General features: G+C 61.7%; 2 protein-coding genes across 2 annotated transcripts in view; one reads left to right on the top strand and one right to left on the bottom strand.

The window, feature by feature from the left end:
- Window positions 1-22,469, bottom strand: part of LOC140695406 (uncharacterized) — a 73,212-nt gene that overhangs the window by 18,392 nt on the left and 32,351 nt on the right. The window lies entirely within an intron of this gene.
- LOC140695400 (uncharacterized) lies at window positions 1,226-4,675 on the top strand. The gene is made up of 3 exons (XM_072958097.1): window positions 1,226-1,633; window positions 2,050-2,335; window positions 2,641-4,675. The coding sequence occupies exons 1-3, from the start codon at window positions 1,499-1,501 to the stop codon at window positions 4,431-4,433; spliced, it is 2,214 nt and encodes a 737-aa protein (XP_072814198.1). The 5' UTR covers window positions 1,226-1,498; the 3' UTR covers window positions 4,434-4,675.

Below are 22,469 nucleotides of genomic sequence, written 5' to 3'. Positions count from 1 at the left end.
CTCCTGGGCCTGCCCTCTCCTGGGCCTACACTCTCCTTGGCCTGCACACTCCTGGGCCTGCTCCCTCCTGTGCCGGCACACTCCTGGGCCTACTCCCACTTGTGCCTGCACACTCCTAGGCCTGTTCCCACCTGTGCCGGCACACTCCTGGGACTACACACTCCTATGTCTGCACACCCCTGGGCCTGCACACTCCTGGACCTGTACACTCTTGGGCCTGCACAATAATGGGCCTGCACACTCCTGGAAATGCACCCTCCTGGGCCTGCACACTCCTCTGTCTGCACACTACTAGGCCTGCACACTCCAGGGCCTGCTGACTTCTGTGTCTGCACACTCTTGGGCCTGCCTTCTCCTGGGCCCGCACAATCCCTCGTCTGCACACTCCTGGGCCTGTACGTTCCTGGGCCTTTCCTCGCCTGGGCCGCCCCCAATTAGACCCGCCCTCTCCTTGACCTGCACACTCTTGGGCCTGCACACTCCTGGGCATGCCCTCTCTTCGGCCTGTACACTCCTGGACCTGCACACTCCTGGACTTGTACACACCTGGGCCTGCCCTGGCCTGGGCCTGCACACTAATGGGCCTGAACACTCCTGTGCCTGCACACTCCTGGGCCTTTCCTTGCCTGCACCTGCCCCCAATTTGGCAGAACCCGGTCCCAGTATCCATCCAACCTGCAGGGGACTGTGTGGGAATCACACAAGGATGTGTGACCAGAAGGCAAAAAAAAAGCAGGGAGCCACTGTGGGGCAGCGCACCCTAGAGGCCTAGATGGGGCACTGGGCCTGAATCTGACATGACAGAACGACCTAGGAGGTCGCATGCCAGAATGGACGATATCAGAGTTGTGTTTAATTTCAACCCGCCGACAGGGAGCTGGGAAGCAGGCGGCAAGGAGGGTGACTTTCCCCAGATCCCAGGGCAGACCCCGGCCTGTGTGGGGTGTGCCCTGCTCCCCACAAGCCCTCTGTGGGGCCCTTCCTTTGCTGAGTCTGTGCATGAGCTCCCTGTGATGCCAGCCCGCAGAGGTGACAGGTGCAGTAGGTGTTTGTGGTTCTAGAGACATGATGGCTTTCCTAGGAAGCAGGGTCCTGAATGATCCCCACTGGGCCAATGGGGGATTGGGGAGACCCTGAGAAGCAGGTGGCTTGTCCAGGGTGACAGCACTGCTGGCGGGGGAGCCGGGTCTGAACCCAGCTGTGTCGTCAGAGCTGTGACCCTGGCTGCATCCAGGCCTCCCCAGGGCAATAGGAGGGGCCGAGTTGGTGTCACTGGGTGGACATGGCATGGGGTGGGAAGTGAGCCATCAGCAGCCCAGAGAGGCCCTTGGGGAGCTTTGTGTAAGGAGGAAGCTTGGGGAAGGGGACCCCAGGAAGTGACCTCACTTCCCTGGCAACAGAGCCCAACAGAACTTGGGACCCAGGTCACCAGGCACCCGCTGTGTAGAGAAGGACACTTCTCAACTGACTTGGCTGGTGAACTCAGCTCAGCTCAGACATGTTTTGTTGCATCCCAAGATCCCGAGGTCGCGGCCCCCGGAAAGCCCGCAGCAACGGCCTTTGCCAACAGTGCCGACAGTGGGTCGGGTCTCACCCCAGGCGCCTCTGGCCTTTTGGCCAGAGGGACCGAAAGGTAACACAGGGAGGCCCAGGGCAGGCCCGCCCAGGCCGGGTCACCACTCAGACCCCACCCGGGTGGCCCCACGGCCCCTTCCTGACTGGTGGCGGTGGGGCAGTCATGTTGGGGGGGGGTCCTGCCTCAAGCAAGAGCAGGCTGAGGAAGGGTCAGAGGCCTGGGGGGCCGATCACGTCCCCAGCCTGGGTCCAAGTGGGCTGGCTGGGATGTGGAGAACCGGGGCAGGGCCCTGCTGCCCGAGGTGGCGCCCATGCCCTAGGGTGTGTCTCTTGCCTCCCGGGTGACTGAGATGACCAAGGTCCCAGTCGGATCTGGCAGCAGAGGGTCGAGTGGGGCAGAAGCAGGAGTGGTCCTGGCCGGGCAGGGCTCTGAGACCTCCGGACCGGGCCGGCTGCCGGTCACTGTCATTGCAGAGCCAGACACCGCAGGATCCGGGGAACCAGGACACTCATGCCACCTCTCCAAGTGAGGGGCTGGTGTGCCACACTGTGGAAGGCCAGCACAGGCTCCAGAAGAGTCTGGGTATGAAGGGCTCCCCACCACCACGGCCTCCTGCCCAGACATCGCCCAGGTCTCTCCCCAGGATCTTGCCCAGGGCTGAGGGGCAGCTCAGCACCCCCGGCTCTGACCTGGAGCACCGTGCCCACCTCCTGGGGATTCAGGTAGAGGACCAGGAGCCCCCCGAAGCAGAGCCCAAAGGTGAGAAGGGCGGGGCCGGTGTGGGTGTGTAGGTGAGGGAGGGCGGAGGGCTGGGCCACACAGGGAGGCATCCCCAAAGTCTGTAGTTGGGACCAGAGCAAAGACTGGCCTCAGACCACCTGTCTGGAAGAATTCAGTCACAGAACAAGTGCCTGTGGGCACTTGCTCAGTGGGAGCTGCCTGCAAAGCTCTGGGAAGATTTCTGTCCTTGAAAAGGCACGTGGAAAGGGAGGCATGTGGGTACCTTTTTCCAGGTTGTGCCTGAGCAGAACCACTAGACTTAAAGCTCTCTCCACGTCCAACAGTTACAGGTCCAGAGCAGGCAGAGGCAGGGGAAGACGCCAGAAAACAAAAACAGGACCACCAGGGTCCAGCACGAGACCGCGAACACCCTCCAGCTGCTCCTGCTGAACATGAAGATCCTGCTGCTCCAGCTGCATATGAAGAGCCTGCCGCTCCTGCTGATCTTGCCACTCCCGAAGAGCCTGCAGCTCCTACTGATCTTGCCGCTCCTGAACAGCCTGCAGCTCCTGAAGAGCCCGCCGCTCCTGAAGCGCCTGCCATTCCTGCTGATCTAGCTGCTCCTGAAGAGCCTGCTGCTCCTGCTCATCTAGCCGCTCCTGAACAGCCTGCAGCTCCTGAAAAGCCTGCAGCTCCTGAAGAGCCTGCCGCTCCTGCTGATCTTGCCACTCCTGAAGAGCCTGCTGCTCCTGCTGCTCTAGCCGCTCCTGAAGAGCCCGCCACTCCTGAAGAACCTGCCGCTCCTGCTGATCTAGCCGCTCCTGAAGAGCCCGCCATTCCTGCTGATCAAGCCGCTCCTGAAGAGCCTGCCGCTTCTGCTGATCTAGCCGCTCCTGAAGAGCCTGCCGCTCCTGAAGAGCCCGCCGATCCTGAAGAGCCTGCTGTTCCTGCTGATCTAGCCGCTCCTGAAGCGCCTGCCATTCCTGCTGATCTAGCCACTCCTGAAGAGCCCGCTGCTCCTGCTAATCTAGCCGCTCCTGAACAGCCTGCAGCTCCTGAAGAGCCTGCCGCTCCTGCTGATCTTGCCACTCCTGAAGAGCCTGCCGCTCCTGCTGCTCTAGCCGCTCCTGAAGAGCCCGCCACTCCTGAAGAACCTGCCGCTCCTGCTGATCTAGCCGCTCCTGAAGAGCCTGCCGCTCCTGCTGATCTTGCCACTCCTGAAGACCCTGCAGCTCCTGCTGATCTTGCCACTCCTGAAGAGCCTGCAGCTCCTGCTGATCTTGCCGCTCCTGAAGAGCCCGCTACTCCTGAAGAGCCCGCCGCTCCTGCTGATCTTGCCACTCCTGAAGAGCCTGCAGCTCCTACTGATCTTGCCGCTCCTGAACAGCCTGCAGCTACTGAAGAGCCCGACGCTCCTGAAGAACCTGCCGCTCCTGCAGATCTAGCCGCTCCTGAAGAGCCCGCCATTCCTGCTGATCTAGCCGCTCCTGAAGCGCCTGCCGCTCCTGCTGATCTAGCCACTCCAGAAGAGCCCGCTGCTCCTGATCATCTAGCCGCTCCAGAACAGCCTGCAGCTCTTGAAAAGCCTGCCGCTCCTGAAGAGCCTGCCGCTCCTGCTGCTCTAGCCGCTCCTGAAGAGCCCGCTGCTCCTGCTGATCTAGCCGCTCCTGAAGAGCCCGCCGCTCCTGAAGAGCCCGCCGGTCCTGCTGATCTAGCCGCTCCTGAAGAGCCTGAAGCTCCTGAAGAGCCTGCCGCTCCTGCTGATCTTGCCACCCCTGAAGAGCCTGCAGCTCCTGCTGATCTTGCCGCTCCTGAAGAGCCCGCCGCTCCTGAAGAACCTGCCGTTCCTGCTGATCTAGCCGCTCCTGAAGAGCCTGCCGCTCCTGCTGATCTTGCTGCTCCTGAAAAGCCTGCAGATCCTGCACCTGCACCTGCGCCGCTGGGCAGTGGAGAACCATTTCGGGCATCATCACCCCTTAGGGCTGAGCCCCCTCTGCCCCCTCCTACACCTTCTCCAAAATCCCAACATGTATCCCCTCCCCTACCCGAAGTTGACTTCCCTACCCCTGAATTTGCTTTTGTTTTCTTCTTCTTTAGTTTAGTTTATTTGTTTTACATCATTTATGGCATTCTATAATTTTCCATTTCCCACTTCCTTTAATAAAATACAGATTTTTTCCCTTTTAAACTGCATTTCAGGAACATTAAGTGCATTCCCATGCTGTCCGACCATCACTACCATGTAGTTTTATGCTATTTATGCCCGTGAAGTACATCCCACCACGGCCTCAAACCCCTCATCTGAGGACGGACTGATGCCTGAAATGGTGGGAGATGACAGGTGTGGGCACGTTGCTGGGATCAGAGTTGATCCCAGGGAACCCACTGTATTGATGGGCAGCAGGTTCAGTGTCCAGGTGCTCTGTTCCGGGGAGGGCGGCTAGAGATGTGCAGAGTCCCCTCCCAGCGGTCCCCGTGCCTGTGTTGGGAACTGACCATCAAGGGGGGCCTGGTGAATGAACCGGACGCTAGAAAGGGACACCCCTAACTCCCCCAATTTGGAAGGCGGGGCTCCTTCTCCCTGCTGAGTGATGTGGCAACTGAGAATATCACACCCCCCACGCCCTAGCAGAAACTTCTCCTCTCACAGAGCCCACCCTCCCATGGGTCCCACTTTCCCCTGAACCCAGAGGCAGAGCCCCTCTGCCAGACAAGGGATGGGTAGGAGGGGTGGCTGCAACCTTACGGGAGTGGGCGTGCACCGTGCTTGACCCCTGAGCTCCCAGCTGTGCAGCAGAGGCCCAGGGAGGACTTGCCAGGGAGGGCCGCAGGGCAGGGGCAGGGCTGAGTTCTGCATGAATCCTGACTATGCGGGGGCCGAGGGACCTGGTTTTGAGCCACGTCCTGGGTCTGGGCACGATGCCTTGTGATCCCACAAGGGAGACCTCTCTGCTCTCATTGTTCAGATGGGAAGACTTGAGCCTGCCCACCTGAAGCGACGCCCTGCTTCCCCAATTGGGGAGGAGGCTGAGTTGGACTGGGCCCCACAATCTTCAAGGAAGATTGCTCTCCCCAAGGTTGGCTCTCTGGGTATAAACCTGGGCAAGGGAGTCCTGACTACCCCCTGCGCCTGCTCTGTGCTGGTAACCTCAGTACACAGAAGCCTTGAGTCTCAGTCCACCCAGGAACCAAACGTTCACCCGCCTACAGCAGAGACAACTGAGGCTCAAAGAGGAAGGTCTGCCCTGGAGATGGTGTGGAGGCCCAAGTCTCAGAAGACAGGTGAAGCCAGGGTCTCAAGGATACTGCACAAACAGGACTTCACTCTGAACTGGGAATGTTGTGGAAAGACCCTGGGGGCCAGGGTGGAGGAGATGGGAAGCAGACCAGAGCCCGGGGGAAGGCAGGGAGCCCCAGGAATGCCTCCATGCCCTCGGCACAGGGCAGGGGAGCAGCTCTGAAGATATGACAGCCGAGGCTGCCCAGGGGGCCTTCATCACTACCACTTTGCTCGGATGACCTCAACAGCCCCATGACCACACCCATTTGACAGATGCAGACAGACACCAAGTTAGCCACCAGGCTGACAAGGAGAGGAGCTGGGATCAAATCCAGGATCAGATTCCAAGTGCTCCGCTCGCTGGCCCCAGACTAAGCCTGCCTGCCAAAACCGACCCCAGGGCCTCCCGCCTGGCACTCTATATATACCTCAGTGGGCTCCCCTGCTGAGCCATCCCATCCCATCCCATCACACTGAGACAAAAGCACAGAGGCCTGGGGTCCAGGAGACAGGACTGGTAGCAGGGCCAGGGTGGGCACGTTCTGCCCACCCCCCTTTGCTGCCCCAGCCCAGGTGTCAAGTGGAAGCCTGACTGACGTGGAAACTGGCAGTGGGTGGGAGAGACAGGATGCCCCTTAGTTTCCCTGGCAACTGCTGCAGAACTGAGTCTTTCAGGATAAATTCAAGTTAGGCCTCAGCTGCTGAAACACCCATTATTTCAAGGCTGGTTACCTTGGTGACCCAGGTGGTGAGGACGTGGTGGGAGGAGGGGGTGGAGAGGCCAGGCAGGGGGCCACCGGCTCAGAGGACAGGCTGACCCTCAGACCTAGACATGACCCTGGTCACACACTGAGCCTTGAATTTCATCACAGACTGACCTCGGGTCCTGACACAGGGTGCCTGGCCCTTATCACAGACGAGCCCTGTTCCTGGTCCCAGACCGCCACCTGAGCTTGGCCGCGCAACCACCACGGAGGGACACTCAGCGAGTGGTGACTGCTACTTCTGTTATCATTGCTGTGCCGTTAACGTGCGTCCCACTCACAGCTGACACCTAACGAATGTCATTCAGACTAGCGTAACCGCAATGGGGGGCTGTTCGCAAGGACTCCTGGGGCCCACAGTGCTCGGCAGAGGCTCGCAGGACCCCCTCTGCTGGGTGGCCACAGGGCTCCTGGGCTGGGTGGGCTGTGAGGGGGCAGCAGAGGAGTGGGCAAGGCTGGGGGGTGGGCTGCCCCTCCAGGCCCAGAAGGAAGCAGCCATTCTCCCCCGGCTCAACGCCCCCTCTGTCTGGAAGCCTCACTTTCATCTCATTACCTGATAAACTGAGCAAATGAACGGCAGCCAGGCAGCCTTGGCCACCCAGGAGACAGGGCACACGGTCAGGGGGCTCCCAGCCTCCTTCCCACCCTGGCGCCCCAGCCTGCAGGCTATGGCCTCTCTGGCCCACGGGGCCTCAGTCGGCCGGGATGAGGGCCCTGGGAGAGGCCCGCATCCTGCTAGGCCTTCCTGCTTCCTGGGCAGAGCTCTCCCCAGCCCAGCAGGTGAGGCAGCAGAGGCAGTGGGTCCGCCCCTGTCCATTCCTGCCCTGTCCTCGCCCACCAGGCCGGTTCCCCAGGCATCCAGGCCGTACTCCACGACCTGTGAAGTTAGGGCGTGTCCTGGGGCATGGAGTTCCTCCTCAGCCCAGTACATGGATGTGCAAATGAGGACCACAGGGGACAGGACAGCTCTCTGAATTCCCCCACCCAGTCCCCAGTCCCCTCCACCCTAGCCCCCATGGGTCCTGACTTGGGCCATCTGTCCAGAGGCAGGCAAACGCAGAGAAGACTACCATGAGAGGGAGAGGGATACAGAGCTAAGAGGCCAGGAGAGCAGGAGAGCAGCTGCAGAGGTGCAGCCAGGCAGGGACAGAGGTGGAGGACAGGGGACAGTTGCTCAGGCCCAACAAACACTTCCCACTTGAGCCTGCACATTCCTGGGCCTGCACACTGCTGGGCCTGCACAAACCTGGGCCTGCACGAACCTGGGACTCTTGACAGCCGTGCCTGCCCTCTCCTAGGCATTCACACTCCTGGAACTGCACACTCATTGGCCTGCACCCACCTGGAGCTGCACAATCATGAGCCTGCACATACTTGGGCCTGCACCCTGCTGGGCCTGCACATTTCTGGGCCTGCCTTCTCCTGGGCCCGCACAATCCCTCATCTGCACACTCCTGGGCCTGGACATTCCTGGGCCTGCAGAGTACTGGGCCTGTATACCCCTGGGCCTGCACACTCCTGTCTCTGCACACTCCGGGTTCTGCACACTCCTCGGTCTGTATACTCCTGGGCCTGTACACACCTGGGCCTGCACACTCCTCTGTCTGCACACTCCTGGGCCAGCACACCCATGGAACTGCACACTCTGGTGTCTTCACACTCCTGGGCCTGCACGCTCCTGGGCCTTTCCTCACCTGGGCCTGCCCCCAGTTCGGCCCGCCCTCTCCTGGACCTGCACACTCTTGGGCCTGCACACTCCTGGGCCTGCACACTCCTGTCTCTGCACACTCCGGGGTCTGCACACTCCTCGGTCTGTATACTCCTGGGCCTGTACACTCATGGGCCTGCCGTGGCCTTGGCCTGCACGCTCCTGGTCCTGCACACACCTCTGTCTGCACACTCCTGGGCCTGCATACCCCTGCATCTTCACACTCCTGGGCCTGCACAACCCAGAGCCTGCACAGATCTGGGCCTCTACACACCTGGGCCAGTACACACGTGTGCTTGCTCCCCCCCATGTCTGCAAACTCCTGGGACTGCACATTCCTGGGTCTGCACACACCTTGGCCTGCACACTCATGGGCCTGTTCCGTCTTGTGTCTGCATACCTCTGGGCCTGCACACTCCAGGGCCTGCACACTCCTAGGCCTGCCTTATCCTGGACCTGGACACTCTTCTGTCTGCACACTCCTGGGGCTGCACACTCTTGGGCCTGCACACTCCTGGACCTGTACAATCCTGGGCCTGCCTTATCCTGGCCCTGGACACTCTTCTGTCTGCACACTCCTGGGGCTGCACACTCTTGGGCCTGCACACTCCTGGACCTGTACAATCCTGGGCCTTCCCTGGTCTGGGTCTTCCCTGGCCTGGTCCTGCACACTAATGGGCCTGAACACTCCTGGTCCTGTACACACCTCGGCCTGCACCCTACTGGTCCTGCACACTCCTCTGTTTGCACACACATGGAACTGCACACCCCTTGGCCTGCACACTCCCAGACCTGCACAATCTTGAGCCTGCACAATCCTGGGCCTGTACACTCCTGGGCCTACACACCCCCAGGCCTGCACACTGCTGGGCCTGCACACTCCTGAGCCTCCCTTCTCCTGGGCCTGCACAATCCCTCATCTGCACACTCCTAGGCCTGCACACCCTTGGGCCTGCACACTCCTGGGTCTGCACACTCCTGTCTCTGCACACTCCGGGGACTGCACAGTCCTCGGTCTGTATACTCCTGGGCCTGTACACTCCTGGGCCTGAACACTCCTGGACCTGTACACTCCTGGGCATGCCCTGGCCTGGGCCTGCACACTAATGGTGCTACACCCACCTAGGAATGCACACTCATGGGCCTGCACACTCCTGGGCCTGCCGACTCCTGAGCCTGCATTCTCCTGGTCCTTTCCTCGCCTGGGCCACCACCTATTAGGCCCGCCCTCTCTTTGACGTGCACACGCCTGGGCCTGCTCACTCCTCTGTCTGCACACCCCTGCGCCTTGACACCCCTGGACCTGCACACTCCGGGGCCTGCGCATCCCATGGCCTGCACACACCTGGGCCTCTACACTCCTGGGCCAGTACAGTCATGTGCCTGTTCCGCCCCGTGTCTGCACACTCTTGGGACCGCACAGTCCTGGCTATGCACACTCCTTGGCCTGCAGACTCCTAGGCCTGTTCGACTTCTGTCTGCACACCTCTGGGCCTGCACACTACAGGGCCTGCACATACCTGGGCCTGCACGAACCTGGGCCTCTTCACTGCTGGTCCTGCCCTCTCCTAGGCCTGCACACTCCTGGAACTGTACACTCATGGGCCTGCACACTCCTGGACCTGAACAATCTTGAGCCTGCACAATCCTGGGCCTGTACGCTCCTGGGCCTGCACACTCCTGTGCCTGCCCTCTCTTGGCCCTGCACTCTCCTTGGCCTGCACACTCCTGGCCTGTTCCCTCCTGTGCCGGCACACTCCTGGGACTGCACACTCCTGGGCCTGCCCTGGCCTGGGCCTGCACCCTCCTCTGTCTGCACACTCCTGGGACTGCACAGCCCTGAGCCTGTACACTCCTGGACCTGCACACTTCTGTCTCTGCACACTCTGGTGTCTGCACACTCCTGGACATGCACACTCCTGGGCCTGTACACTCCTAGGCCTGCCTTATCCTGGCCCTGGACACTCTTCTGTCTGCACACTCCTGGGGCTGCACACTCTTGGGCCTGCACACTCCTGGACCTGTACAATCCTGGGCCTTCCCTGGTCTGGGTCTTCCCTGGCCTGGTCCTGCACACTAATGGGCCTGAACACTCCTGGTCCTGTACACACCTCGGCCTGCACCCTACTGGTCCTGCACACTCCTCTGTTTGCACACACATGGAACTGCACACCCCTTGGCCTGCACACTCCCAGACCTGCACAATCTTGAGCCTGCACAATCCTGGGCCTGTACACTCCTGGGCCTACACACCCCCAGGCCTGCACACTGCTGGGCCTGCACACTCCTGAGCCTCCCTTCTCCTGGGCCTGCACAATCCCTCATCTGCACACTCCTAGGCCTGCACACCCTTGGGCCTGCACACTCCTGGGCCTGCACACTCCTGTCTCTGCACACTCCGGGGACTGCACAGTCCTCGGTCTGTATACTCCTGGGCCTGTACACTCCTGGGCCTGCCGTGGCCTGGGCCTGCACACTCCTCAGCCTGCACACTCCTCTGTCTGCACACTCCTGGGCCTGCACACACCTGGGCAGGCACACTCCAGGGCCCTCTGACACCTGTGCCTGCACACTCTTGGGCCTGTCTTCTCCTGGGCCCGCATGAACCTGGGCCTCTTCACTGCTGGTCCTGCCCTCTCCTAAGCCTGCACACTCCTGGAACTGCACACTCATGGGCCTGCAGACTCCTGGACCTGCACAATCTTGAGCCTGCACCATCCTGGGCCTGTACGCTCCTGGGCCTGCACACTCCTGTGCCTGCCCTCTCTTGGCCCTGCACTCTCCTGTGCCTGCACACTCCTGGGCCTGCTCCCACCTATGCCTGCACCCTCCTAGGCCTGTTCCCACGTGTGCCGGCACACTCCTGGGACTGCACACTCCTGGGCCTGCACACTCCTGTGCCTGCCCTCTCTTGGCCCTGCACTCTCCTTGGCCTGCACACTCCTGGCCTGTTCCCTCCTGTGCCTGCACACTCCTGGGCCTGCTCCCACCTATGCCTGCACACTCCTAGGCCTGTTCCCACGTGTGCCGGCACACTCCTGGGACTGCACACTCCTGGGCCTGCCCTGGCCTGGGCCTGCACCCTCCTCTGTCTGCACACTCCTGGGACTGCACAGCCCTGAGCCTGTACACTCCTGGACCTGCACACTTCTGTCTCTGCACACTCTGGTGTCTGCACACTCCTGGGCCTGTACACTCCTAGGCCTGCCCTATCCTGGCCCTGGACACTCTTCTGTCTGCACACTCCTGGGGCTGCACACTCCTGGGCCTGCACACCCCTGGGCATGCCCTCTCCTGGGCCTGCAAACTCCTGGGCCTGCACACTCCTCTGTCTGCACACTCCGGGGCCTTCCCTCTCCTGGGCCTGCCCCCAGTTCGGCCGGCACTCTCCTGGAGCTGCACACTCCTGGGCCTGACCTATCGTACGCCTGCACAGTCCTGGATCTGCACACTTCTGGACCTGCTCCCTCCTGTGCCATCACCCTTCTGGAACTGCACATTGGGCGCCTGCACACTCCTGTGCCTGACACACCTGGGCCTGCACGCTCCTCGGCCTGCACACTCCTCTTGTCTGCACACTCCTCTTGTCTGCACACTCCTGGGCCTGTTCCGTCTTGTGTCTTCACACCTCTCGGCCTGCGCACTCCAGGGCCTGAACACACCTGGGCCTGCACGAACCTGGGCCTGTTCACTCCTGGGCCTGCCCTCTCCTTGGCCGGCACGAACCTGGGCCTAAACACCCCTGGGCCTGCCCTGGCCTGGGCCTGCACACTAATGGGGCTGCACACACCTAGGAATGCACCCACCTGGGCCTACACACTCTTCTGTCTGTACACTCCTGGGCCTGCACACTCCTGGGCATGCACACTCCTCTGTCTGCACACTCCTCGGCCTACACACTCCTAGGCCTGCACACTCCTGGGCCTGCTGACCCCTGTGTCTGCACACTCTTGGGCCTGCACACACCTGGACCTGTACCATCCTGGGCCTTCCCTGGACTGGGTCTTCCCTGGCCTGGGCCTGCACACTACTGGGCCCGCACACTTCTGCAACTGCACACTCATCGGCCTGCAAAGGCACGACCTGCACAATATTGGGCCTGAACACACATAGGCCTTTATCCTCCTGGATCTGCACACTCCTGGGCCTGCACACTGCTGGACCTGCACAGCACTGGGCCTAAACACACCTGGGCCTGCACACTCCTTCTCTGCACACTCCTATCTCTGCACACTCTGGTGTCTACACACTCCAGGGCCTGCACGAACCTAGGCCTGCTCCCTCCTGTGCCTGCATACTCCTGGGCCTGCTCCCACCTGTGCCTGCACACTCCTAGCCCTGTTCCCACCTGTGCTGGCACATTCCTGGGACTGCACACTTCTGTGCCTGCACACTTTTGGGCCTGCACACCCCTGGGCCTGCACACTCCTGGACCTGTACACTCCTGGGCCTTCCCTGGTCTGGGCATTCCCTGGCCTGGGCCTGCAAACTCCTGGGCCTATACACTCCTGGGCCTGCACACTCCTGTACCTGTACACACCTGGGCCTGCCCTGGCCTGGGACTGCACACTAATGGGGCTGCACACACCTAGGAATGCACCCCCCTGGGCCTGCACACTCCTCTGTCTGCACACTCCTGGGCCTGCATAACCCTGGATCTGCACACTCCTGGGCCTGCGCATCCCAGAGCATGCACAGATCTGGGCCTCTACACACCTGGGCCAGTACACACGTGTGCTTGCTCCCCCCCGTGTCTGCAAACTCCTGGGACTGCACATTCCTGGGTCTGCAACACCTTGGCTTGCACACTCATGGGCCTGTTCCGTCTTGTGTCTGCATACCTGTGGGCCTGCACACCCCAGGGCCTGCACACACCTGGGCCTGCACGAACGTGGGCCTCTTGAATCCTGGGCCTGCCCTTTCCTAGGCCTGCCCACACCTGTGCCTACACATTCCTGGGCCTGCACACTCCTGGACCTGTACACTCCTGGGCGTACCCTGGCATGCGCCTGCACACTAATGGGCCTGCACTCTCCAGGGACTGCACCCTCCTGGGCCTGCACACTCCTCTGTCTGCACACTCCTGGGCCTGCCCCAAATTGCCCTGCCCTCTCCTGTGACGGCCCTCACAAGTCCTGCACACTCCTAGGCCTGCACACTCGTGTACCTCCTCCCTCCTGTGCCTGCACACTCCTGGCCATGTACACTCATGGGCCTGCCCTCTGCATGGCGTGCACGGTCCTAGGACTCCCCATTCCTGCGCCTAGACACCCTAGGGCCTGCCCTCTCCTGGGCCTGCACACTCTGGGGCCTGCCCTCACCTGGTTCTGCACACTACTGGGACTGTACACCCCTGGACCTGTACACTGCTGTGCCTTCCCTGGTCTGAGTCTTCCCTGGCCTGGGCCTGAAAACTACTGGGCCTGAAAACTGCTGGAACTGCACACTCATTGGCCTGTAAACTCCAGGACCTGCACAACCTTGGGCTTGAACACACCTGGGCCTGTATACTCCTGGGCCTGCACACTCCTGTCTCTGCCCACTGTGGTGTTAGCACACACCTGGGCCTGCAAGAACGTGGGCCTGTACACTCCTGGGCCTGCACACACCTGACTTTGCACACTCCGGGGTCTGCACACTCCTCGGTCTGTATACTCCTGGGTTGTACACTCCTGGGCCTGACCTGGCCTGGGCCTGCACGCTCCTGGGCCTGCACACTCCTCTGTCTGCACACTTCTGGGCATGCACAACCCTAGACCCTACACTCCTGGGCCTGCGCATCCCAGAGCCTGAACACACCTGGGCCTCTATACTCCTGGGCCACTACTCTCATGTGCCTGCTCCGCCCCGTGTCTACACACTCCTGGCACTGCACAGTCCTGGACCTGCACACTCCTGGGCCTGCCCTGGCCTGGGCCTGCACACTAATGGGCCTACACACACCTAGGAATGCACCCTCCTGGGCCTGCACACTCCTCTGTCTGCACACTCGTGGGCCTTCCCTGGTCTGGGCCTTCCCTGGCCTGGGCCTGCAAACTACTGGGCCTGCAAACTCCTGGAACTGCACACTCATTGGCCTGCACACTCCAGGACCTGCACAATCTTGGGCTTGAACACACCTAGGCCTGTATACTCCTGGACCTGCACACTCCTGTCTTGCACACTCTGGTGTTTGCACACGCCTGGGCCTGCACGAACTTTGGCCTGTACACACCTGGGCCTGCACACTCCTGTATCTGCTCACTTCTGAGACTGCATACACCTGGGCCTGCAAACTCCTGGGCCTGTACACTCCTGGGCCTGAACACTCCTGGACCTGTACACTCCTGGGCATGCCCTGGCCTGGGCCTGCACACTAATGGTGCTACACCCACCTAGGAATGCACACTCATGGGCCTGCACACTCCTGGGCCTGCCGACTCCTGAGCCTGCATTCTCCTGGTCCTTTCCTCGCCTGGGCCACCACCTATTAGGCCCGCCCTCTCTTTGACGTGCACACGCTTGGGCCTGCTCACTCCTCTGTCTGCACACCCCTGCGCCTTGACACCCCTGGACCTGCACACTCCGGGGCCTGCGCATCCCATGGCCTGCACACACCTGGGCCTCTACACTCCTGGGCCAGTACAGTCATGTGCCTGTTCCGCCCCGTGTCTGCACACTCTTGGGACCGCACAGTCCTGGCTATGCACACTCCTTGGCCTGCAGACTCCTAGGCCTGTTCGACTTCTGTCTGCACACCTCTGGGCCTGCACACTACAGGGCCTGCACATACCTGGGCCTGCACGAACCTGGGCCTCTTCACTGCTGGTCCTGCCCTCTCCTAGGCCTGCACACTCCTGGAACTGTACACTCATGGGCCTGCACACTCCTGGACCTGAACAATCTTGAGCCTGCACAATCCTGGGCCTGTACGCTCCTGGGCCTGCACACTCCTGTGCCTGCCCTCTCTTGGCCCTGCACTCTCCTTGGCCTGCACACTCCTGGCCTGTTCCCTCCTGTGCCGGCACACTCCTGGGACTGCACACTCCTGGGCCTGCCCTGGCCTGGGCCTGCACCCTCCTCTGTCTGCACACTCCTGGGACTGCACAGCCCTGAGCCTGTACACTCCTGGACCTGCACACTTCTGTCTCTGCACACTCTGGTGTCTGCACACTCCTGGACATGCACACTCCTGGGCCTGTACACTCCTAGGCCTGCCTTATCCTGGCCCTGGACACTCTTCTGTCTGCACACTCCTGGGGCTGCACACTCTTGGGCCTGCACACTCCTGGACCTGTACAATCCTGGGCCTTCCCTGGTCTGGGTCTTCCCTGGCCTGGTCCTGCACACTAATGGGCCTGAACACTCCTGGTCCTGTACACACCTCGGCCTGCACCCTACTGGTCCTGCACACTCCTCTGTTTGCACACACATGGAACTGCACACCCCTTGGCCTGCACACTCCCAGACCTGCACAATCTTGAGCCTGCACAATCCTGGGCCTGTACACTCCTGGGCCTACACACCCCCAGGCCTGCACACTGCTGGGCCTGCACACTCCTGAGCCTCCCTTCTCCTGGGCCTGCACAATCCCTCATCTGCACACTCCTAGGCCTGCACACCCTTGGGCCTGCACACTCCTGGGCCTGCACACTCCTGTCTCTGCACACTCCGGGGACTGCACAGTCCTCGGTCTGTATACTCCTGGGCCTGTACACTCCTGGGCCTGCCGTGGCCTGGGCCTGCACACTCCTCAGCCTGCACACTCCTCTGTCTGCACACTCCTGGGCCTGCACACACCTGGGCAGGCACACTCCAGGGCCCTCTGACACCTGTGCCTGCACACTCTTGGGCCTGTCTTCTCCTGGGCCCGCATGAACCTGGGCCTCTTCACTGCTGGTCCTGCCCTCTCCTAAGCCTGCACACTCCTGGAACTGCACACTCATGGGCCTGCAGACTCCTGGACCTGCACAATCTTGAGCCTGCACCATCCTGGGCCTGTACGCTCCTGGGCCTGCACACTCCTGTGCCTGCCCTCTCTTGGCCCTGCACTCTCCTGTGCCTGCACACTCCTGGGCCTGCTCCCACCTATGCCTGCACCCTCCTAGGCCTGTTCCCACGTGTGCCGGCACACTCCTGGGACTGCACACTCCTGGGCCTGCACACTCCTGTGCCTGCCCTCTCTTGGCCCTGCACTCTCCTTGGCCTGCACACTCCTGGCCTGTTCCCTCCTGTGCCTGCACACTCCTGGGCCTGCTCCCACCTATGCCTGCACACTCCTAGGCCTGTTCCCACGTGTGCCGGCACACTCCTGGGACTGCACACTCCTGGGCCTGCCCTGGCCTGGGCCTGCACCCTCCTCTGTCTGCACACTCCTGGGACTGCACAGCCCTGAGCCTGTACACTCCTGGACCTGCACACTTCTGTCTCTGCACACTCTGGTGTCTGCACACTCCTGGGCCTGTACACTCCTAGGCCTGCCCTATCCTGGCCCTGGACACTCTTCTGTCTGCACACTCCTGGGGCTGCACACTCCTGGGCCTGCACACCCCTGGGCATGCCCTCTCCTGGGCCTGCAAACTCCTGGGCCTGCACACTCCTCTGTCTGCACACTCCGGGGCCTTCCCTCTCCTGGGCCTGCCCCCAGTTCGGCCGGCACTCTCCTGGAGCTGCACACTCCTGGGCCTGACCTATCGTACGCCTGCACAGTCCTGGATCTGCACACTTCTGGACCTGCTCCCTCCTGTGCCATCACCCTTCTGGAACTGCACATTGGGCGCCTGCACACTCCTGTGCCTGACACACCTGGGCCTGCACGCTCCTCGGCCTGCACACTCCTCTTGTCTGCACACTCCTCTTGTCTGCACACTCCTGGGCCTGTTCCGTCTTGTGTCTTCACACCTCTCGGCCTGCGCACTCCAGGGCCTGAACACACCTGGGCCTGCACGAACCTGGGCCTGTTCACTCCTGGGCCTGCCCTCTCCTTGGCCGGCACGAACCTGGGCCTAAACACCCCTGGGCCTGCCCTGGCCTGGGCCTGCACACTAATGGGGCTGCACACACCTAGGAATGCACCCACCTGGGCCTACACACTCTTCTGTCTGTACACTCCTGGGCCTGCACACTCCTGGGCATGCACACTCCTCTGTCTGCACACTCCTCGGCCTACACACTCCTAGGCCTGCACACTCCTGGGCCTGCTGACCCCTGTGTCTGCACACTCTTGGGCCTGCACACACCTGGACCTGTACCATCCTGGGCCTTCCCTGGACTGGGTCTTCCCTGGCCTGGGCCTGCACACTACTGGGCCCGCACACTTCTGCAACTGCACACTCATCGGCCTGCAAAGGCACGACCTGCACAATATTGGGCCTGAACACACATAGGCCTTTATCCTCCTGGATCTGCACACTCCTGGGCCTGCACACTGCTGGACCTGCACAGCACTGGGCCTAAACACACCTGGGCCTGCACACTCCTTCTCTGCACACTCCTATCTCTGCACACTCTGGTGTCTACACACTCCAGGGCCTGCACGAACCTAGGCCTGCTCCCTCCTGTGCCTGCATACTCCTGGGCCTGCTCCCACCTGTGCCTGCACACTCCTAGCCCTGTTCCCACCTGTGCTGGCACATTCCTGGGACTGCACACTTCTGTGCCTGCACACTTTTGGGCCTGCACACCCCTGGGCCTGCACACTCCTGGACCTGTACACTCCTGGGCCTTCCCTGGTCTGGGCATTCCCTGGCCTGGGCCTGCAAACTCCTGGGCCTATACACTCCTGGGCCTGCACACTCCTGTACCTGTACACACCTGGGCCTGCCCTGGCCTGGGACTGCACACTAATGGGGCTGCACACACCTAGGAATGCACCCCCCTGGGCCTGCACACTCCTCTGTCTGCACACTCCTGGGCCTGCATAACCCTGGATCTGCACACTCCTGGGCCTGCGCATCCCAGAGCATGCACAGATCTGGGCCTCTACACACCTGGGCCAGTACACACGTGTGCTTGCTCCCCCCCGTGTCTGCAAACTCCTGGGACTGCACATTCCTGGGTCTGCAACACCTTGGCTTGCACACTCATGGGCCTGTTCCGTCTTGTGTCTGCATACCTGTGGGCCTGCACACCCCAGGGCCTGCACACACCTGGGCCTGCACGAACGTGGGCCTCTTGAATCCTGGGCCTGCCCTTTCCTAGGCCTGCCCACACCTGTGCCTACACATTCCTGGGCCTGCACACTCCTGGACCTGTACACTCCTGGGCGTACCCTGGCATGCGCCTGCACACTAATGGGCCTGCACTCTCCAGGGACTGCACCCTCCTGGGCCTGCACACTCCTCTGTCTGCACACTCCTGGGCCTGCCCCAAATTGCCCTGCCCTCTCCTGTGACGGCCCTCACAAGTCCTGCACACTCCTAGGCCTGCACACTCGTGTACCTCCTCCCTCCTGTGCCTGCACACTCCTGGCCATGTACACTCATGGGCCTGCCCTCTGCATGGCGTGCACGGTCCTAGGACTCCCCATTCCTGCGCCTAGACACCCTAGGGCCTGCCCTCTCCTGGGCCTGCACACTCTGGGGCCTGCCCTCACCTGGTTCTGCACACTACTGGGACTGTACACCCCTGGACCTGTACACTGCTGTGCCTTCCCTGGTCTGAGTCTTCCCTGGCCTGGGCCTGAAAACTACTGGGCCTGAAAACTGCTGGAACTGCACACTCATTGGCCTGTAAACTCCAGGACCTGCACAACCTTGGGCTTGAACACACCTGGGCCTGTATACTCCTGGGCCTGCACACTCCTGTCTCTGCCCACTGTGGTGTTAGCACACACCTGGGCCTGCAAGAACGTGGGCCTGTACACTCCTGGGCCTGCACACACCTGACTTTGCACACTCCGGGGTCTGCACACTCCTCGGTCTGTATACTCCTGGGTTGTACACTCCTGGGCCTGACCTGGCCTGGGCCTGCACGCTCCTGGGCCTGCACACTCCTCTGTCTGCACACTTCTGGGCATGCACAACCCTAGACCCTACACTCCTGGGCCTGCGCATCCCAGAGCCTGAACACACCTGGGCCTCTATACTCCTGGGCCACTACTCTCATGTGCCTGCTCCGCCCCGTGTCTACACACTCCTGGCACTGCACAGTCCTGGACCTGCACACTCCTGGGCCTGCCCTGGCCTGGGCCTGCACACTAATGGGCCTACACACACCTAGGAATGCACCCTCCTGGGCCTGCACACTCCTCTGTCTGCACACTCGTGGGCCTTCCCTGGTCTGGGCCTTCCCTGGCCTGGGCCTGCAAACTACTGGGCCTGCAAACTCCTGGAACTGCACACTCATTGGCCTGCACACTCCAGGACCTGCACAATCTTGGGCTTGAACACACCTAGGCCTGTATACTCCTGGACCTGCACACTCCTGTCTTGCACACTCTGGTGTTTGCACACGCCTGGGCCTGCACGAACTTTGGCCTGTACACACCTGGGCCTGCACACTCCTGTATCTGCTCACTTCTGAGACTGCATACACCTGGGCCTGCAAACTCCTGGGCCTGTACACTCCTGGGCCTGAACACTCCTGGACCTGTACACTCCTGGGCATGCCCTGGCCTGGGCCTGCACACTAATGGTGCTACACCCACCTAGGAATGCACACTCATGGGCCTGCACACTCCTGGGCCTGCCGACTCCTGAGCCTGCATTCTCCTGGTCCTTTCCTCGCCTGGGCCACCACCTATTAGGCCCGCCCTCTCTTTGACGTGCACACGCTTGGGCCTGCTCACTCCTCTGTCTGCACACCCCTGCGCCTTGACACCCCTGGACCTGCACACTCCGGGGCCTGCGCATCCCATGGCCTGCACACACCTGGGCCTCTACACTCCTGGGCCAGTACAGTCATGTGCCTGTTCCGCCCCGTGTCTGCACACTCTTGGGACCGCACAGTCCTGGCTATGCACACTCCTTGGCCTGCAGACTCCTAGGCCTGTTCGACTTCTGTCTGCACACCTCTGGGCCTGCACACTACAGGGCCTGCACATACCTGGGCCTGCACGAACCTGGGCCTCTTCACTGCTGGTCCTGCCCTCTCCTAGGCCTGCACACTCCTGGAACTGTACACTCATGGGCCTGCACACTCCTGGACCTGAACAATCTTGAGCCTGCACAATCCTGGGCCTGTACGCTCCTGGGCCTGCACACTCCTGTGCCTGCCCTCTCTTGGCCCTGCACTCTCCTTGGCCTGCACACTCCTGGCCTGTTCCCTCCTGTGCCGGCACACTCCTGGGACTGCACACTCCTGGGCCTGCCCTGGCCTGGGCCTGCACCCTCCTCTGTCTGCACACTCCTGGGACTGCACAGCCCTGAGCCTGTACACTCCTGGACCTGCACACTTCTGTCTCTGCACACTCTGGTGTCTGCACACTCCTGGACATGCACACTCCTGGGCCTGTACACTCCTAGGCCTGCCTTATCCTGGCCCTGGACACTCTTCTGTCTGCACACTCCTGGGGCTGCACACTCTTGGGCCTGCACACTCCTGGACCTGTACAATCCTGGGCCTTCCCTGGTCTGGGTCTTCCCTGGCCTGGTCCTGCACACTAATGGGCCTGAACACTCCTGGTCCTGTACACACCTCGGCCTGCACCCTACTGGTCCTGCACACTCCTCTGTTTGCACACACATGGAACTGCACACCCCTTGGCCTGCACACTCCCAGACCTGCACAATCTTGAGCCTGCACAATCCTGGGCCTGTACACTCCTGGGCCTACACACCCCCAGGCCTGCACACTGCTGGGCCTGCACACTCCTGAGCCTCCCTTCTCCTGGGCCTGCACAATCCCTCATCTGCACACTCCTAGGCCTGCACACCCTTGGGCCTGCACACTCCTGGGCCTGCACACTCCTGTCTCTGCACACTCCGGGGACTGCACAGTCCTCGGTCTGTATACTCCTGGGCCTGTACACTCCTGGGCCTGCCGTGGCCTGGGCCTGCACACTCCTCAGCCTGCACACTCCTCTGTCTGCACACTCCTGGGCCTGCACACACCTGGGCAGGCACACTCCAGGGCCCTCTGACACCTGTGCCTGCACACTCTTGGGCCTGTCTTCTCCTGGGCCCGCATGAACCTGGGCCTCTTCACTGCTGGTCCTGCCCTCTCCTAAGCCTGCACACTCCTGGAACTGCACACTCATGGGCCTGCAGACTCCTGGACCTGCACAATCTTGAGCCTGCACCATCCTGGGCCTGTACGCTCCTGGGCCTGCACACTCCTGTGCCTGCCCTCTCTTGGCCCTGCACTCTCCTGTGCCTGCACACTCCTGGGCCTGCTCCCACCTATGCCTGCACCCTCCTAGGCCTGTTCCCACGTGTGCCGGCACACTCCTGGGACTGCACACTCCTGGGCCTGCACACTCCTGTGCCTGCCCTCTCTTGGCCCTGCACTCTCCTTGGCCTGCACACTCCTGGCCTGTTCCCTCCTGTGCCTGCACACTCCTGGGCCTGCTCCCACCTATGCCTGCACACTCCTAGGCCTGTTCCCACGTGTGCCGGCACACTCCTGGGACTGCACACTCCTGGGCCTGCCCTGGCCTGGGCCTGCACCCTCCTCTGTCTGCACACTCCTGGGACTGCACAGCCCTGAGCCTGTACACTCCTGGACCTGCACACTTCTGTCTCTGCACACTCTGGTGTCTGCACACTCCTGGGCCTGTACACTCCTAGGCCTGCCCTATCCTGGCCCTGGACACTCTTCTGTCTGCACACTCCTCTTGTCTGCACACTCCTCTTGTCTGCACACTCCTGGGCCTGTTCCATCTTGTGTCTTCACACCTCTCGGCCTGCGCACTCCAGGGCCTGAACACACCTGGGCCTGCACGAACCTGGGCCTGTTCACTCCTGGGCCTGCCCTCTCCTTGGCCGGCACGAACCTGGGCCTAAACACCCCTGGGCCTGCCCTGGCCTGGGCCTGCACACTAATGGGGCTGCACACACCTAGGAATGCACCCACCTGGGCCTACACACTCTTCTGTCTGTACACTCCTGGGCCTGCACACTCCTGGGCATGCACACTCCTCTGTCTGCACACTCCTCGGCCTACACACTCCTAGGCCTGCACACTCCTGGGCCTGCTGACCCCTGTGTCTGCACACTCTTGGGCCTGCACACACCTGGACCTGTACCATCCTGGGCCTTCCCTGGACTGGGTCTTCCCTGGCCTGGGCCTGCACACTACTGGGCCCGCACACTTCTGCAACTGCACACTCATCGGCCTGCAAAGGCACGACCTGCACAATATTGGGCCTGAACACACATAGGCCTTTATCCTCCTGGATCTGCACACTCCTGGGCCTGCACACTGCTGGACCTGCACAGCACTGGGCCTAAACACACCTGGGCCTGCACACTCCTTCTCTGCACACTCCTATCTCTGCACACT

The sequence above is a fragment of the Vicugna pacos genome, unplaced genomic scaffold (assembly GCF_048564905.1).
Source record: "Vicugna pacos unplaced genomic scaffold, VicPac4 scaffold_203, whole genome shotgun sequence".
Classification (NCBI taxonomy): Eukaryota; Metazoa; Chordata; class Mammalia; order Artiodactyla; family Camelidae; genus Vicugna; species Vicugna pacos.
This window is presented reverse-complemented; position numbering and strand designations above follow the sequence as displayed.

Bases quoted from the DNA above. Each gene is read 5' to 3' on its own strand.
- LOC140695400 (XM_072958097.1), top strand. From the start codon at position 1,499: ATGTTTTGTTGCATCCCAAGATCCCGAGGTCGCGGCCCCCGGAAAGCC. The intron at 1,634-2,049 runs GTAACACAGGGA...CTGTCATTGCAG, and splicing joins TTGGCCAGAGGGACCGAAAG to AGCCAGACACCGCAGGATCC. The intron at 2,336-2,640 runs GTGAGAAGGGCG...CACGTCCAACAG, and splicing joins CCCCGAAGCAGAGCCCAAAG to TTACAGGTCCAGAGCAGGCA.